The sequence below is a fragment of the Macrosteles quadrilineatus genome, unplaced genomic scaffold, assembly GCF_028750875.1.
Source record: "Macrosteles quadrilineatus isolate MER2022 unplaced genomic scaffold, UCM_ALF_1.0 Scaffold_2__2_contigs__length_208266976, whole genome shotgun sequence".
In the NCBI taxonomy this organism is placed as follows: Eukaryota; Metazoa; Arthropoda; class Insecta; order Hemiptera; family Cicadellidae; genus Macrosteles; species Macrosteles quadrilineatus.
The window spans coordinates 164,227,059-164,243,779 of record NW_026542595.1 but is presented as its reverse complement, the minus strand read 5'-3'; the positions used below and the strand labels follow the sequence as shown (position 1 = coordinate 164,243,779).

Below are 16,721 nucleotides of genomic sequence, written 5' to 3'. Positions count from 1 at the left end.
CCATTAGTTGCATAAGCTTTTACGTGAGTCTTTTTAATTAATTGAAAATGAAGTCTGTAATAACTCTTAAAATAGCTCCTGTAATACCGGTACTTGATAATTGCTTGATTTCTAGCAACGAGTACACAAGTTAAAAATTCAACAATGCATTAACATAACAAGCTCTCTTTCACGCTGCAAGACTAGTAAACGGCAGAAGTAAGGCAGAACGGCAGAACTGCGGTATTGGTTTACCATACACGCCTGCAACGATGCGCTGCAAACCGCGCGACGAGTAGCTAAATGAACCGTAGAGTAAGTGAGCCTTCTAATATTTGTAGAGGGTTCACTTACTCTACAGATCATTGTGCCAATGAACTGTAGAGTAAGTGAGCCGTATACGAGCTTATTCCTGAATTATTCAAGAATTCATACGCTTGGCTCATAGGCACTATGATCTGTAGAGTAAGTGAACCCTCTTCATTTATTTGATATTTTTGATCGGCTCGTATAGTATACGAGCCTGTAGTGCAAGTGAACCTTCAATATTATTTACGAAGCTCGTATAGACTATGATTTGTAGAGTAAGTGAGCCATGAGTTTTAAGAATTACATATTTGGAGGCTCATTGTGTCAATGATTCGTAGAGTAAGTGAACCCTAACCACTGAAACCAACTGACGGACAGACGGACGGACTATTGACTGAAAAATTGCGGATGCAGATGCAGATGCAATGCAACTGAGACTGAATTGTTACTGGACTGTAACGGAACTGTGACTGAACGATATGGTGTGAATCGACCTTTACCCGACCCGGTCGTCTTCGTCTTGTCCTTGTCTTTTGTCGTTTGTAAAAAAAAGCCAATGTCAATCACAGCTGGGGTCGATTATGTGCTGTGCTGTGCGTTGTGCGCTGTCGCTGTCCGCTGTGTTTATGTTTACGTGCTGTCGTGAGTTGTTGTTGGTTGTTGGCTTCACTGGCTTGTGGCTAAACAACAAAGTAACAAACCGAAAATAACATTCAAAGTGGACACAGTTTGTATCTTTTACTTCATTAATTTGATCAAGATTTACTGTATCAGGTATTTGGTTTAGTTTTCTCGGATAACATAGTTTAGAAAGTAACCTAGGTGAATATTAGTAGCTTGGAAAGTCCTGTTGATTAAGTTAAATGTGTACCGCACCTTACTGCAGGTGACTGACAAAAAGCTAGAACAGATTGTGCCACCTTTACAAATTTATTAACAACATTTAGGTTAGGCCTAACTAAAACTAAGCTACGATGGTGAAGGGTTGCCAAAAAGTGGTTTCGTCCAGTTCACTTAATTTTTAAAAACTTTTCTAATGAATAGGTAAAGAGGTCTGCCTACCAAGTAGTCCTTCAGTGAATCTTTAAAGGCCCTAATATCAAACTTGCACTCTTCAACTGGGAGTGTGTTGTAGATCTAAAAGATGTAAGTTAACCATTTTGAGTTCAACCAAGTCCGCATTTGGGCAGGTCAAGGAGATGGCCATCATGTTTGGTACGAGTGTTGGTCCTCACATTGAGCAAGTTTGTCTGAACTTTGTAAAAGTAATACCATGCTATTAAGGATGTACTGGCTATAGACTGTCAGAACCTTAAAGATAGGCCTAGGCCTAACTTACAGTGGTCACAATATTAATCACTCTCAAAGCCATCTTCGGAAGGAGCAAGGATGTCGTGTGCTGCAGCTGTATGGCCCCAGAGTGTGATGCCACAGCTTACATGGCTTTCAAAAGAACATGGTAGGCCTAGGCCTAACTTACACTGTGACTAAAATATACGGTTTAGAGATAACCAACACCAGTTTCTGGGGATTAAACTAACTGGCATGCTTGACTACCTTGCTAATGTGGTGTTTCCAACTAAACTTAATGAAGTGAATCTAGAAGCCCAGGAGTTTGATGGCTTCTTCACCTGTGGTTTGGCTTAAGTGTAGGCCTATACAGCAATGTTGGAGTCTTGTCGTCATTTATTTCAGACAAGTTCCGGTTGAACCATTCCTTTGCACAAGCAAGAAGGTTGGCTATTCTGTGTCAGTGAGTAGTCTTTTTAGATATTAGGCCTATTATCCCTGCCTCTGGTCTGAATTGGCCAGACTTATGTACACCAGCATAATACATACTGTAGGCGAGAGTTAAGAAGTCCCCTGAGCCCTGGCCTATTCTAAAAATGCAGCTGCGCTTTGCTACATGACGGCTCGACGCATACTCATGTTCCACGCGGCAGTCGGTCAGGGCTCACATCCACAGCGTTAAAATCAAAAATGGACAAGTTTAAGTCGTCTTTACATTTCAGTTGTATACAAACATAAATGTTTGTCATACTGCAGCAAAAACGGCCGCTTAGCCTATAATAAATAAATGATCCTGACTAATGAAACCGCTGATATTAGTCAGTAACAAAGCTACACAGGTCATCACACACCATTCTACACTCATCCTTCACTCATATTTGGGTTAAAATACGCACCTAGGTGGCGTCCCCATCTCAACGATTGATTATTGATTGATTATTGATTAATAGTTTTTAGTCCGTAGGGAGTAAAAATCAGCTGTTGTAAACATTTGTAAAATTTGATCGTGGCAATCCTATAGATCGAAATTATTTATCGCTTGATTTATTAAGTAAGGTTTTAGCATATTGTTGTTGATCGTTCGACATATCGAGCGTATGATGTACTGTATCACAATTGTATTTTTTTAGTTTATATAGCCTACACAGTTTGTATACAGTTCAATACAGTTTATTATGGGATGTTTAAAATTTCTAATTCAGGCATATAGGCCTATCATTGGAATTTTCATTCGGAAGCAATTGTTTTTGTAACAAAAATGCTAAGTGTTTGATATTTTATCTCAATAAAGTGGTGAGATAAAATACCGTCTACCTGCACTTTGTGACGGTCTGCTCTTTTGCGTTTTTTCCCTGGCTTGTTTAGTTTCTCATCGGGAGTTAATTTTCCCGCTTTCGGAACATATAGGGCCTACAATAGTTTTTTTCGACCCTTGCAATACTTTACCGCACGTTCTGTCGCTTTTTCGATCGAAACTGATAAAGCTCTGCCACTGCATTCTTTATCAAACTTCAACCACTCTCCGATTTAAGTTTCTCTCCGCACTGTGAATTGTTGCCCCACGTTTCCTAAAGTCTTCCATAATAGTAAATTGCAAAACACCCTCACCGTAAGAATACTTGTGGTGCACTGAAGCAACTCAAGCGATTGTCACTGTATTACTCATCTGTTGTCGATGTGAGAAGTATTCAACATGATTCACCTTGTGAAATGTCACTCCCCCGTGCTTAGAGAGGGTGGTGCACCTGCATTCGCTCTGGCTCAGAGGACTTCTTAACTCTCGCCTACACAGTTTTAAGACCCTCGATATCCATGCAGTAGGCCCCATTGTTACTGTGTTAACAATCTAAACTTATTGACTTTCTAGTGCAACAGCCCAAATTTATCCCTACTCCATTTATTGAAATTAGGCCAAATTTCCATACAAAGCTTCTTATAGAGTTGCATGACTTTTCTTAATTGTACCCAAGGCCTACCACTGTTTTTTTTGGCTTGTGTCTGCATAACAGATTTTTAATAGTTAAGTGAACTAAAAATTAAGAAGTGTAAACCCTACTCAGGTTGAACATATAACTTTTGAATTCAAATTTTCACAAGTGAAGCCACGACGGGTTTGCTAGTTCGCCTATAAATTTCAATAGGAGTAACAATTTGAACATTCAAAAAGATTACACTCCCTACTTCACATTTGGTGGGGTTTTTCGATTAGTGCCGTCATTTTAAAACGCTGTGAAAACAAGTAGCCTGATGTGAGGTGAGTTTTGAAAGGCAAGGCAAGCGGCCGCGCACATAATCACAGTAGTGGGGGATGATCGCAGCGCGCCATGCGTATTCTCGTTCTTTACTTTCTGGATGACCCTAGGATAAGCTCTATTATTCACTCAGTCAACTTGAATAGAATGTTTAAAAAAGTATCGTCAATTTCTAGGAGATCCTATTTACAGCATCATACTGTTATATTATAAGTTAATACTGTTGCATATTTTTCAGGCTTGAATGTTGTAATGGCGGATGTAGAAATCAATGTCAGTGGGACAATGTCCCCACCAACCCAGGAGAAATCTCTTGCAAGGTAAAGCGCAATTAATCTACGATCGAAATAACAGCTCTTTTATTTGGTTTAAATTGAATATCTATTTATTCACAACTAACAAGCTTCAATATATAATTTTAAAGGCTCTGTTGCCTCATAGTTAACAAATTCCTTGATAACCTTAAACTTACAGGCCTTAAATAAATAGTCTTCAACTATTTATGTAGGCCTACTACATTTTTGCTGATAAAAGGTGGTAAGTTAACTGAAAGAAGTTTTACTTAGGAAACAATTTTCATTGTTTTTGGACAACTGGTTGATTTTATAGCATAACATACTGTATCACCTTAAATACAGCTCTAAAGTCCATACAATGACCAAATATTTCAGTTTCGAAGCACAGTTAATAAAACTGTGGAAAAGTCTTGAGTCTCCGACAACGGAAGCTTTGGGTGACGAAGGGTGAGTCTTTTTACAATATAGAGTGTGAGGGGTGCTTAGTGATTGATAGACTGTATAAATAGTGAGATATAGTTCTAACTTCTAAGACACGGCACAGTAAGGCTTTTATGCCTCATAAAATATGTTCAAAATGTAACTACTCTCTTTTCTACACTGTACTGCAACAAAATGTTATCCTCCCATTTAAGGTCTTTATTGAAAACAACAGATTGTGTGCTATTTCTAGTGGCCTACCTTTACACCCAATGGGTTTTCTTCTTTTCAAGCTTTCCTCATAACCACCAGCCAGGCAGTCGTTCATTTTCCCGGGAAATATTCGCTTTATAAGCTATCATATTGTGCTGTTCTTGTTTCTTTTACAATTTGTAAAGGCCTAATTTGCTAGTTTCTTTTACAATTTGTAAAGGCCTAATTTGCTATAATGTCTGTTTTATTGAGATGAAATCAATATCCTGCAAAATGTTTAGTTGCACCAACTCATATAACACAAATTCCGATTGTTTAATTTAAACTCTCAAAATAGAAAATGACGTTTTCCAGCTTGGTTAAATATTTTCTGCTGTTGATACCTTTAATTTTATAACCAATGTTTATCTTGCAATTATGTCCTTAACGTTTGCAATTTTTATATTGGAGTCCATTTCTCTTTATCTCCCTCTTTTGACCTAGAACTAATTAATCTTGTGCTAAAGAGTTTGAATTTCTTTTGTTTATATTTCTTGTACAAATGTTTATGTTCAAGGGTTATCAAATTGTGTTTGGTTTCTGTGAATATTTAAAAGCTTATGCTTTGTGTGGCTATACATGGATTTTTTTTGAAAGACCTCAAAGTCTTTTTCTACAGTGTGTAGCTGGTGTATGGATGTAAATGAAATTTACTTTTGTATTTTTTAATTTATACACCAGGGTGGTTTAATGATTTGTGTAAAAAATAATTAATTAATTTAAACTCATAATCTAAATGTAAAACTACGTTACACATATTATGATTTGCTGTTACTCAACATCAGAATCAAAATTTTATTATTGCTAATACAGTGTGGGCAACCATCTAACCATACAGTTTTATTTTCAAGCAATCATTTTTGACAAAGACAAATAGGCCTAATGTTATGTAGGCCGTAGGCCTATATGTAATTTTAATTTATATGTAGCCTACTATATTGGTACTGTACTACTATTATGTTGAACTATGAACTATACTCCCACCACTTTTTTTGCTTAATGCATAATTTGTTGGAGCTGATTTACGTTTTGGCTAACCTCAGCTATTGAGCTGTTGTTTTACGATAGATGTTGTCAAGTGGAGGGGATAGATTTCTTCCCCTAAAACCGCTAAAATTTTGTGAACGAAGTATAGTTAACTCTTCATTGGTTCACGTTTTGTGAAAAGGCTTTTGTGAAGTAGGTTATGTTGTATCAGCTTGCTAGTTACTGGAGTAAACAAAAGTCTTAACTAGGATGACCCGAGGTGAGGGGGGTGTGGTTACACGGTGGTCTGGGGGGTGATCTTGCATTTTATGAATAAATTGTATAAATAAATAAATAAATGAATAAATAAATAAATAATGAATAAATAGCAAAAATGAATAAATATTTAAATATTTATTGTTTATAAACCTAGTGTAATTCAAATAGATTTAATTTAAAATCAATTCAGGCAAATGAAAATTCACTTAGTCTGCAGGTTTGCTGCAGTGGGGGTATTTAGGTTATTTAGAGACATATAAAAAAACAATTTAATTGAAGAAAATAAATTGTTATTGTAAACAAATCCCTTTTTAAGGTCAAGTGGGGGGTTCAAACCCCTAAAACCCCCCCCTAAATACGCCACTGAACGGAAAAAGGAAAAAATTAGTTTGTTGAACGTACATACATGTTTACGCTTTTAACGCAGTTTTTAAACATATTTTCCGTTTTTAGTGGATTTCATCTACCACAAACTCTGAGTGTCAAGGCATGGTTGAGTCAGTGTTATCAGAACCTTCGACCTTGGTCAACGTTTTTCAACACAGCCAACTTCAAAGCGCCCGCTGGAGTGCCACTGCTTACGAGGCGAATCATGAAAAATGCGGCCTACTTCCTTAGCAACTACGTTGTCATTGTGTTTGTGCTCACTCTATACTGCCTGTAAGTATGTTGCTGTTTCGGCTTAAGGTTATGTTGAAATAAGAATTTTGTGATAGATTGTGAGTTCCACAACAATAGTTATAAATTTACTGTAGGTTGTAGGAAGGTAACTACAGATTAGTGTGGTAACCCTTTTCGGGACACTGGAATATTGTTATTTTAAATCTAATATTGCTCGGCCTACTTCATTAGTATTTATTTTCAATGGGAATGTCTGTAAAAAGGGAACAAAATGTTCTCAAGTGATAACTTAAACCCTTTGCGGTCCTTATTTATCATTCTCTTTTCCTTCCCCATAGACCGGGAAGGCCACACTTAGTAGCCCTGTCATTTTGTTTAATGACACAATATTGTCAGTGCTGAAGGTAACCCCTCAGCTCGGGCCGACCCCGCGTAGTAGCCCTCTACGCGATTACTGTTCAGCTCGGCTGTCCACCCCATAGTGGCCCCCTGTTTCTCTTCATAATTTTTAGCATTGTTTTCGATTCTCTTTGCTTGGGAGGTACTGCACTCCCTCGACAACCATCGGAACTATCTGAATTCAACGACAAGCCATTGTTTTAATCTATATATCTATAAGTATAAAAGAGGATGTTTGTATATATATTTGTTTGTTTGTTTGTTTGGCAGTGATAAACTCAGACACCGCTGAACCGATTGCCACGAAACTTGGTACATACGTGTAGAATGTCATGGAATAGGTTTATACACCATCAATTTCGTGATCCGTCCAATCGGCTCCGCCCCAGTGGCTCTAGAGTTTCCCATGTTAACCTTATGAGAAATGGAATTAATGAATCTTAACAGCTGTTTCAATTAAACAAGTTGGTTCTGTTCTATGATGTTCAATAGCATTAAAGTTACATGGATTACCAACAGGGTGCAGCACTATTATTTCTTTTACATTTATGACAACAGCTAATTTGCAACCAAAAGGTGAGTGAGCGTAGCGAACGAACTTCAACCTGGAGGCGAGTTAGCGTAGCGAACGAGCTAACCTGAAGGCAAGTGAGCGTAGCGAACGAGCTAACCTGAAGGCAAGTGAGCGCAGCGAACGAGCTCCAACCTAAAGGTGAGTGAGCATAGCGAACGAGCTCCAACCTAAAGGTGAGTGAGCGTAGCGAACAAACTTCATTCAGGACGTGATTGAGCCATGCGAACGAGTTCATCTTGAAAATTAAGAAGTAAAACGGGGCAAAGCCCGCGGGATTATAAATAGTCAAAGGCAAGACAACGTCTGCCGGGTTCAGCTAGTATATATATAAAATCCAATGTATGTTTGTTTGTTTGTTTGTCCTTTATGGACTCCGAAACCGCTCGACAGATTGTAATGAAACATTCAGGCATTATTAAGAATTATTCAAGGATGGTTTGTGTGAAGTTTGGTGCAGATCCGTCAAAAGGGCTCCGCCCCAGTGGCTCTGGAGTTTCCCATGTTAACCTTATAGTACTCATATTTAAATGGAATTAAATAATCTTAACAGCTGGTTCAACTAAACAATTTCATTATGTGATGTTCAATAGCATTAAAAAGTTAATAGGTTCACCAACAGGGTGCAGTACTTTTATTTTTTTTAAGTTACGACAACAGCTAATTTGAAACCTGGAGGCGAGTTAGCGCAGCGAACGAGTTCCAACCTAAAGTTCAGTAAGCGTAGTAACTTCAACCAGGACGTAATTATTGGGCCATGCGAACGAGCTCATCTTGAAAATGAACGAGCATTGACATAAAACCACATTAGGACAGGACGACGTCTGTCGGGCCAGCTAGTGAGCTTATAAATTAAAGTCGAACCTCTATAAGACGAATTTCAAGAGGTAGAGGAACTGACATGAATTGTTTACTTCTATGGCCGGAAACTAAACATTCAAGTTGAGTCCTGTCAAAGGTCATTCGCCCGTGACGATATGACTTGTCCCCCTGAGACCGGGCCGGACTGTTCGGCGGCCGATCGAACCGAAGCCGAATTAGAGGGAGTCTACTGTACTATGGTTGAGATCTTGAGAAATTTGTCTTATAGAGGTCGCATTCCGTCCTGTAGAGGGTTTTGTGTAGAATATTATAAGAATATTCGTTGTATAGAGGTTAATCAGCTCTAGCCCATGTCACAAATTTGTCATGAAGGTTTTTAACCTAATTACTACGTTGTACAGAGGTGTTTTTAGCATTGACCATTATGAAACTTTCACGGGGATTTTGATAAATACGCCTTATCGAGGAATTTGTTTTACCGAGGTTCGTACTAACAAGGTTAGACTCGAATCGACTGTATCACGTTTTCTAAGTGAGTTATCAGCTTGTGTTGTGCAATAGTCCTTTTAAAGCCTTTTAATTTTTCACTAATTGATATTAATGATTTTAAAATACCTCTAATAGAGACCTAACTTCCGATACTATACGGGATTTAACATAAGTCGACGAAGATGATGATATATTACAACTTGACACGTTACGGATCTCGTGGCCACTTGTACTTGTAGTGGCCTTTCGACTGCTAAGAGTTAATTAATTTATAATCAACCTTTTGAATGAATTAATATTAGTTTAACCATAGCCTTGCCATCAAACCAAGAATATATTGAACCATTGACTACAAACTGTTGAGAGTAATAACCGACATTGTATTTTTTAGAAACCTCAAAACAGAATACATTGCAACAACAACATGTTTGGATTTATTTGTACAAAAATCTAAACTGACTAGGCCTATAATGTGAACATCTTACTTACTTATTACTCTTACTCCAATGGCCATCAATACCCTAGAAGGGTCTTGGCCTTGCCAGCAATGTGAACATCTATACAATGATTATTTACTTAAACTAAACGGTAGGCTTTCACAGTCAAAGTAGAAGTCCTGGTCTTTGGGAGATGATTGTGCTGATCAAGAAACTAAAATAGCTACGGTACTGGTTTACATTTCGGATGCGTAACAGCAATCCATCAATAATCTGAATTAAAGCTTACTGTGATGATCACTTTAATGCTTCTCAAACATTCGCCCATATTTTTGCCAGCTTGATTCTATCACATCTTCCAAGGTTTGACAATGATTTTCATATACAGGTAATTCACAGCTTTTACATTATATTAGAAGATAGCACAGATAGATTACGACACTGTTTTGTACTCTTTCCTTGTCACTAAATTAAAGAAAGGAAAAAAGTAAATTATTGAAACAAATATTATGTTTGTCCTCAGTATCACAACGCCACTACTACTACTCGCCGTGTGTGCCAGTCTCGGCGCGTGTTACTCTCTCAGTCGGCGCAATGCTCAGCAGCCACTGGTGCTGTTTGGTCACACACTGTCCTTGGAGCAGCAATATGCACTGGTCGCTGGATGTTCCATACCTGTCTACATTCTAGTCGGAGCTGGTTCTGCTATGTTTTGGGTCTTAGGTGAGTGTAACTAAAGGATTTAAAGTAGTAATCTGTCAATGTTTTGGTTTTGTTTTGTTTTTTAGAAATCTGTCCATGAAAAAATAAAGCTACAAGTTTCCAATCACTCACTTCTTAACTGTTGGATTTAAAAAATATCAAATCCTTTTGTTGGTTGAGTTGAGGGTTGACGATTGTCTCAACTCCCAACCATTTCAAAAATAGGGCCCCAGCTATCTATCAGTATGCTCTGGAATATCTTGTCTATACCAAAGAAAATCATTTTAATCTTACATTAAACTCAAATGTTCATAATTATGTTACCAGAAATAGTTTAGAAATCAATAAAACATTTCACTGGTTGTATTTTATAAGGAGATATTATATAAGGAGATAGGTATAGTTATTTTATACATTGTCAGTCAGTTCAAATAATGTCTCAACGACAAAATTTAAAAGTTTGTGAAGGCCTGGTTGTTTGAAAAAAAAACAGTAGAACCTTGATAGTTTGACATTAGTTGGAATAAGAGGTTGTCAAACCATCGAAATTTCCAACTATAGGGAGTATATTGGACATTAACACAGGGAATACGTACTTAATACATGAGATAAAAAAAAACAAATATAAAGTATAGTATAAAACTTGACAAAAACAAACCTATCAACTTACATCTCTACTGTACATCCTTTATATTCTTAATGTATGAAATAGTTTGTAATATTCAACTGATTTTCTCTGTGGACATTAGGGAAAAAATTTAAATGAATGGGGTTGGTAGTTATAGTATTGAATTTTGCGTGCACAATAACTATAAGAAGGCTATAGATTTTTACCTTGGTAAACCCGTCAAGTGTCAAACTATCAAGGCTCTACTGTTATAGCATGTAGGAAGTACTAGATTCTAAATTAAGTAGAATTTATCTTAGTCTGGGTTTTCGAATCTTTTGGGTTCTCTTCTGACTTTTAGCAGGGCGTCCCCCTGAAGAGGTAGAGTATCACTGAATAATGTGTTAAAATGATTTGAATGCCCAGTAACTTTGTACTAAGTTTTGTAGCTCTATGTTTATTATTTTTAAAATAGGTATTTAGCTGCCCCAGAACTTTTTTCACTCTGCATATAACATTCATTACAAGTACAAGTGGCCATTTATTACTACATAAACACATTACAATAATTAATTGTCAGAAAGCAATTTATTGTGTTTCTTAGGAAACAATTTGTATTAAAATATTCAATCATTGACACAAAATGTTGGTGCTGTTTTAAGACCTTGGGAAAATCTTAGAAAGAAAAATTTACTTAGTAATAAACCAAAAGTAAGATGAGATTATGCAGTAGAAAATAATAACTTGAAGGTAGTTATATTCAATTATCATAGAAATCAATCTAAGATAAAAAGAATACAGTACAATCAAAGAATTCAACAAGTTTGCAAAGTTGATCAAGTTTTCATGAAATAAATACCTTCATGGGTCCAAAGAAAAAATGAGAAATAAAATTGAGTTTTGACAAGGAACAGTTATAAACAACACAGAAGAAAGAACTTATCAGAGAATCGAAGGAAGCGGAGGTAAACAAGGTGGATACAAACTGAAGAAAGTCAACTTCAATTAACTACCAGTAACTATGAAAGGAGTGTACTAATAACAGACAAGAAGTACCAGGAGTAACAGAAGCCAAAAAACTCAAGAGTTGCAAAATAAGATGAACAGTGGACGAATCAGAAGAACATGAAGAAGTTCTTACTAATTACTATTGCTTAGAACCTAATCTAGTTTTAAGTATCATATACTAATTATCGTATAGTATGTAATTTAACATTTAGTAACTTGTTATGTATTAAGAGTGAGGTAACATCATGTTAACATGTCACTTTACATTTGGGAGGTCTGAGACTGGCCATTCCGAGGTAAGTTTGTATTGTTTCTTACCTCACTTCAGGTGAATGCCGGAATGGTTCCCTCTAGGGCCATACCCCGTCAGGGAGATAATTTCTGTTTGGTTTATTAAGCCCTTAGAAGGTTAAACCTATTTTTTGGAAATAAAAAAACTTATTTGTTTACAGTATCTTTCCCTTTTTTTTCTTTAGACTATGGTTAAATATAATTTTAAATTTGCTAAAATGATTGGAGGTTAAAAAATTTACTTACATCTTTGTTTTGAACATGTCTACACATTGAGTACGGTAAAAATGACAGTAGGTGCACTCTAGGGCCTGAAATCTTTTTACATAACATCTTACCTTTTGTTTCCAGAAGTAAGAATCCAGGTTACAAACTATGTTTCTACCAGTTTTTTCCCAACAAAAATGGAGTTCAAAATTTTCACTGGTGATCAGGCCAGCCTGCGTATTGAGGTCTGTAGGCACTGCGAGGAAAATACTCATACTACTACCAAAAATACTATTTCTGGTCTCACAAACCCTGTTTTTACACTAAAATGTTAAATAGCACTATAACTAATATTTACAACTATATACAGCTCCTACTCCCTCCCAACCATTGTTTATTTCCCTCACAGTAAATCATGGAACTTCTGATACACAATCCTGGTTCATCTAGGCAAGTGTCATAAGTGTTTTCAGATCATTTTCATTTATCCTTCCCTTATATTTGGTTGTTCTGTTCACATTGGTCGCTCTTTATTAATTATCTGGTGGTCGTCTTGTTTTGCTCTCTTTTGCGCTGGTCAATCGACAATTTCAGGTGGCAAGCGCTATGATGACCTGCAGCCTGAAGTCGTACATAGATAGCCTTGGCTCCATGTGCTTATTGTAGAGGGAAAATGAGTTGAGTAAAATCATATGTAAAACATGATTAAATATTTTTTTATACAGTAAAACCTCACTAACTCGACAGTCAACACTCGATAGCTGACAGGGCGTGCGCAATCAATGCAATTTTTAAGAACACATGTGGAATGTTCGACGTTCCTTTGAAGATTGTTAATGTTATGAATTTAAAATAAATGGACAACAATAATTTTAATGCATATAAATGTATACGCTTAATTTAGTTGGCTGTGATAGTAAACCAAAGCCTGGACTGAAACTAATAAAAAGCAATTGTTGAAAAGCCTGGATGTAAAAAAAACAACAAGCAAGAAATTGACAATGGAGAGTCAAGTTAATTCGGTTCGAGTTTGTAAGCTTTGATAAATAAAATATGAAATACAATTCAATTAGTGTTATTTCTGATTTCTAACAGTTAATTCAATGTGAAAATACTCATGTAAGTGATAAATTCATGTTAATATTAGTCTGTTATGAATTCATTTATATAACCCATTGTTTTACCTCGTTAGTATGAAATCTATCAATTACTACAATATTCTTATAGGGTTTCTAGGTCAATATTTAGTGTCATATCTGCCTGATGTGTTTCTTTGCGCTGGTATGCCAGGCAATGTTATTTGGATAAAGAATCTTCATAGTGGGAGGTGGTAGACAAAAGATAGTTAACATATTTAACAGAAATGAGATGAGCTCTGTGGCAAGCAATATGATGTTACAAAGCTCTCCCAAGAGACCTTTTCTTTAGACCAGGGGTCTCCAACCTTTGGTGGTCCGCGAGCAGATTTTTGTCCGGGCCGCAGAAAGCCAGCAAAGGCTAATGAAACAAAGTTGTTTTGTCAGCAAACACCAATGATCTTCTCCAGCGATTGTGTATACACCTGTGTTCTGGTAGTGTCGGTTATACCATGATAGTTTCCCACGATCGTGGCAACACTCCTTGCCATATCTTGCGGTTCCAGCAATACTCTGATTGTCTACCGCGATTGTGGCAATACTTATGACCAAACTACATCACTTGGTTAAGCGATTCCATGATCGTCTCCCGCGTTGGCGGTAAAACTCGTCGCCTTATCTTGGGGTTTCAGCAATTGAGTGATCACTGCAACACTCGTCACAAATGGAACACCGTCAATTAATGGAGGCTCGGCGATAAGATTTTGACGGAACTCTCGGCCCATGCTAAATTCAAGTGTATTTTCACACTGTATTTTCCAGTTCAACAAAATTCACGTACAGTTCCTGGATGTTGGCTGGCTACCTCGTTAAAAAAATGCAGTACGATTATATCTAGTTCATGTCTCTCACTTGCAATTTTTGTTCAAAAGGGGAAAATCAGCTGGAAACATGTATTGGCCTATACAGATATGCCGAGTTAGGTTGACATTTAAATCAATCCCATACATCATGAATATAAACTGCACTGCAACCTTAAATAAGCTGACATTTTAAGAGGCTAATGCCCTCACGAAATATTATTGTTCTTACGATTCACACTTGTTGTAAACTCATGTATTGGGAAGCTTTCTTATCACCATTACAATTGACTTAAAAGTTCTTAGGGTAAATTTTAAAGTATTTGGAAAATATATATGTAATACTATGTTTTTATCAGGCTTAGCCAATCTGGAATTCTGGTTAGCGAGTTTGTGGGTTTACTTTGTGCCTGCCTTCCCAAAAAAAATTTACAATGTGGCCTTCGAGGAAAAAAGTTTGGAGACCCCTGCTTTTAGACTTTGGGGTAAGCTGCTTTCAGATCTGTATATGAGGCAGAGATTTCATTTTTTTTCTCCTCAGTTAAAAACCAAGAAAGTTCTAAGGAAGTTAATTTTCTAAGAAAGTTACTGAGTGCAGCAGTTGTGTCCGGGCCAAATCTAGAATGCTATATTGAAAAACCGGCATCAAGGATTCTATTGTATACTAAAATTACCTCTCCAACAGTTACTTAAGTATGTCAAGTTTTTGAGATTTATGAAATATTATAAGGTTTCTTCATAAATTGTTTGTTTCAGGAGCATCACTGTTTTTCACAACCCTCCATGCAGCATTTTTCAATATTTCAGCGTTGGCTTCTGATCAAGATGAAATGTTTGAAGGTGTTACGGAACAGATTTAAACCTAAACTGTATGGAAAGATATTTTGGGACCAAAAGCAATAAAGACGCTATTTCCTAAATTGATTTTTGTTGTAACATTCTAAATAAAAATGTTTTTATTCTGTTTTATGAGAATTTTAATTGCTCATCCTAACATTATTTTAGTCAAAAGACCCGTTCTCAGACACCAGTGAAGCTCCAATAGTTTGCCCCCAGCTGGGTAGTGTGCAATACATCATTTGATATCAATCAAGCAGTGAAGAGTCCAAGCAAAACTTTCCTGAGAGCTGCTGGCAGAAGTACTAATGACCTTAAAAAGTTGGATCACCTAAAATACCACCTGCCAAAATGCTCTCTTGCACATTATGAACAGATATCTGGGATTAAGTCCGTGGCTCATCAACCCTCTCGTCTCTACCTGCCAGATTGCAGTTGATACAGACTGCTTTCCCCTCAGATACCATTTATACTCTATTGCCCAAAAGCTATCTAATATTAAATTACTGGCTATATTCAACATTTTATTAGTAGTTACAGTCTGGTGCTTAGCTGCAGGTTTCATGTCCATCTAGAGATCTCAAACTCGAATCAGGAAGTTTGTCAGCATCTTCCTCTTAGGTTAGGAACTCTGAGGTGCCGAGAATTGGTGACAAGCTATAGTAGCATATCCACCATTTTTTTTTAATTTGTTTTTTTAGAAATATTTTGTGTGTATCCACGCCCTCAGATCTCAAACTCAAATTGGGAAGATTGTCAGCAGCTTCCTTTTTGTAAGGGTTAGGAAATCTGAGATACTGAGAGGAGACAAGCTATAGTTGCTTATCCACCACTATTGTCATTGTTCCAGTGTGAAAGGAAACAAATATATACTTTAGATAATTTACATTTTAAATAGTTTTAATATAGATTTTTATTATAGATATAGGCTAACAAGATATTCTTCAATACTTTATAATCAATCACTTTCTGTCATAATCAATTTGTAGCTGTCACTGTACACAATCCACGACTAATTGTGATATCTCGGACGATTTCAGTGGTGAATTAAATTCAGAAACGGCAAAATGCTAGATTAATGTTTAACAGAAGAAAAATGAGCTTGTGTTCAATGCAAAACAAAACAACAAACTAAACTTTTGAGTAACAAATGCCCCAGCTCTCATGCCACTTGGCTGAATATCTGTCAAGAATTTCTTAGTGATTAATGCTTTGACAGCCTCTGAATTAAATCTCTGCATAAACTATTGTTTGAATCCATCCCATTCTAGACCCTTAATGTTTTGCCACCAAGTACCTGCCGAACCCCTCAACCAATCAACAATCTGCAGATATATTTCCCACGGTATTCACGCACGTTTTAACAAATACTTGCACATAGCTAGAAACGCTGTGGAAAATTCCTCCATCCTCCTCCCGTGAAATTCCGGTAGGCTGTCTTTTATAATTTTGGGATCTACAGTAGGCATGTATGGTAGTTGTGATTCTGGATTATTCAAAGTAATTGTGTTTTCCTGTGAGGATATCTTTGTTCCAATAGCTTGAATTTATTGTTAAATTTAGTTTCCATGTAATCAATTTTAGTTTCCAATTCATTTAATTTATTTACCATCAAAGTTTGTTTCTAATTTTGTAATTTTATTAATAGTGGGGGAGCTAAAGTAAAAAACCCATAAGAAAACTGCAAATTGTGATAAGAGCATGCCCTTTGGTGGGAATGTAGTTTAAGGTTAGGCAATGCAAATAAGATG

General features: G+C 36.6%; 1 protein-coding gene across 4 annotated transcripts; it reads left to right on the top strand.

Moving 5' to 3' along the window:
- Positions 1 to 819: 819 nt before the first annotated feature.
- On the top strand, positions 820 to 15,100 carry LOC128987858 (prenylated Rab acceptor protein 1). 4 transcript variants are annotated; one of them, XM_054408912.1, is made up of 6 exons: positions 820 to 1,062; positions 4,069 to 4,150; positions 4,502 to 4,573; positions 6,497 to 6,703; positions 9,906 to 10,105; positions 14,890 to 15,100. In XM_054408912.1, exons 2-6 carry the CDS (start codon positions 4,083 to 4,085, stop codon positions 14,991 to 14,993), a joined length of 651 nt encoding a protein of 216 aa, XP_054264887.1. In that variant the 5' UTR covers positions 820 to 1,062; positions 4,069 to 4,082; the 3' UTR covers positions 14,994 to 15,100. The 4 variants fall into 4 exon arrangements, with proteins under 4 accessions (XP_054264887.1, XP_054264890.1, XP_054264889.1 ...); XM_054408914.1 differs by lacking the exon at positions 820 to 1,062 and adding an exon at positions 1,257 to 1,434; XM_054408915.1 differs by lacking the exon at positions 4,502 to 4,573 and having other exon boundaries at positions 881 to 1,062.
- Positions 15,101 to 16,721: the final 1,621 nt, after the last annotated feature.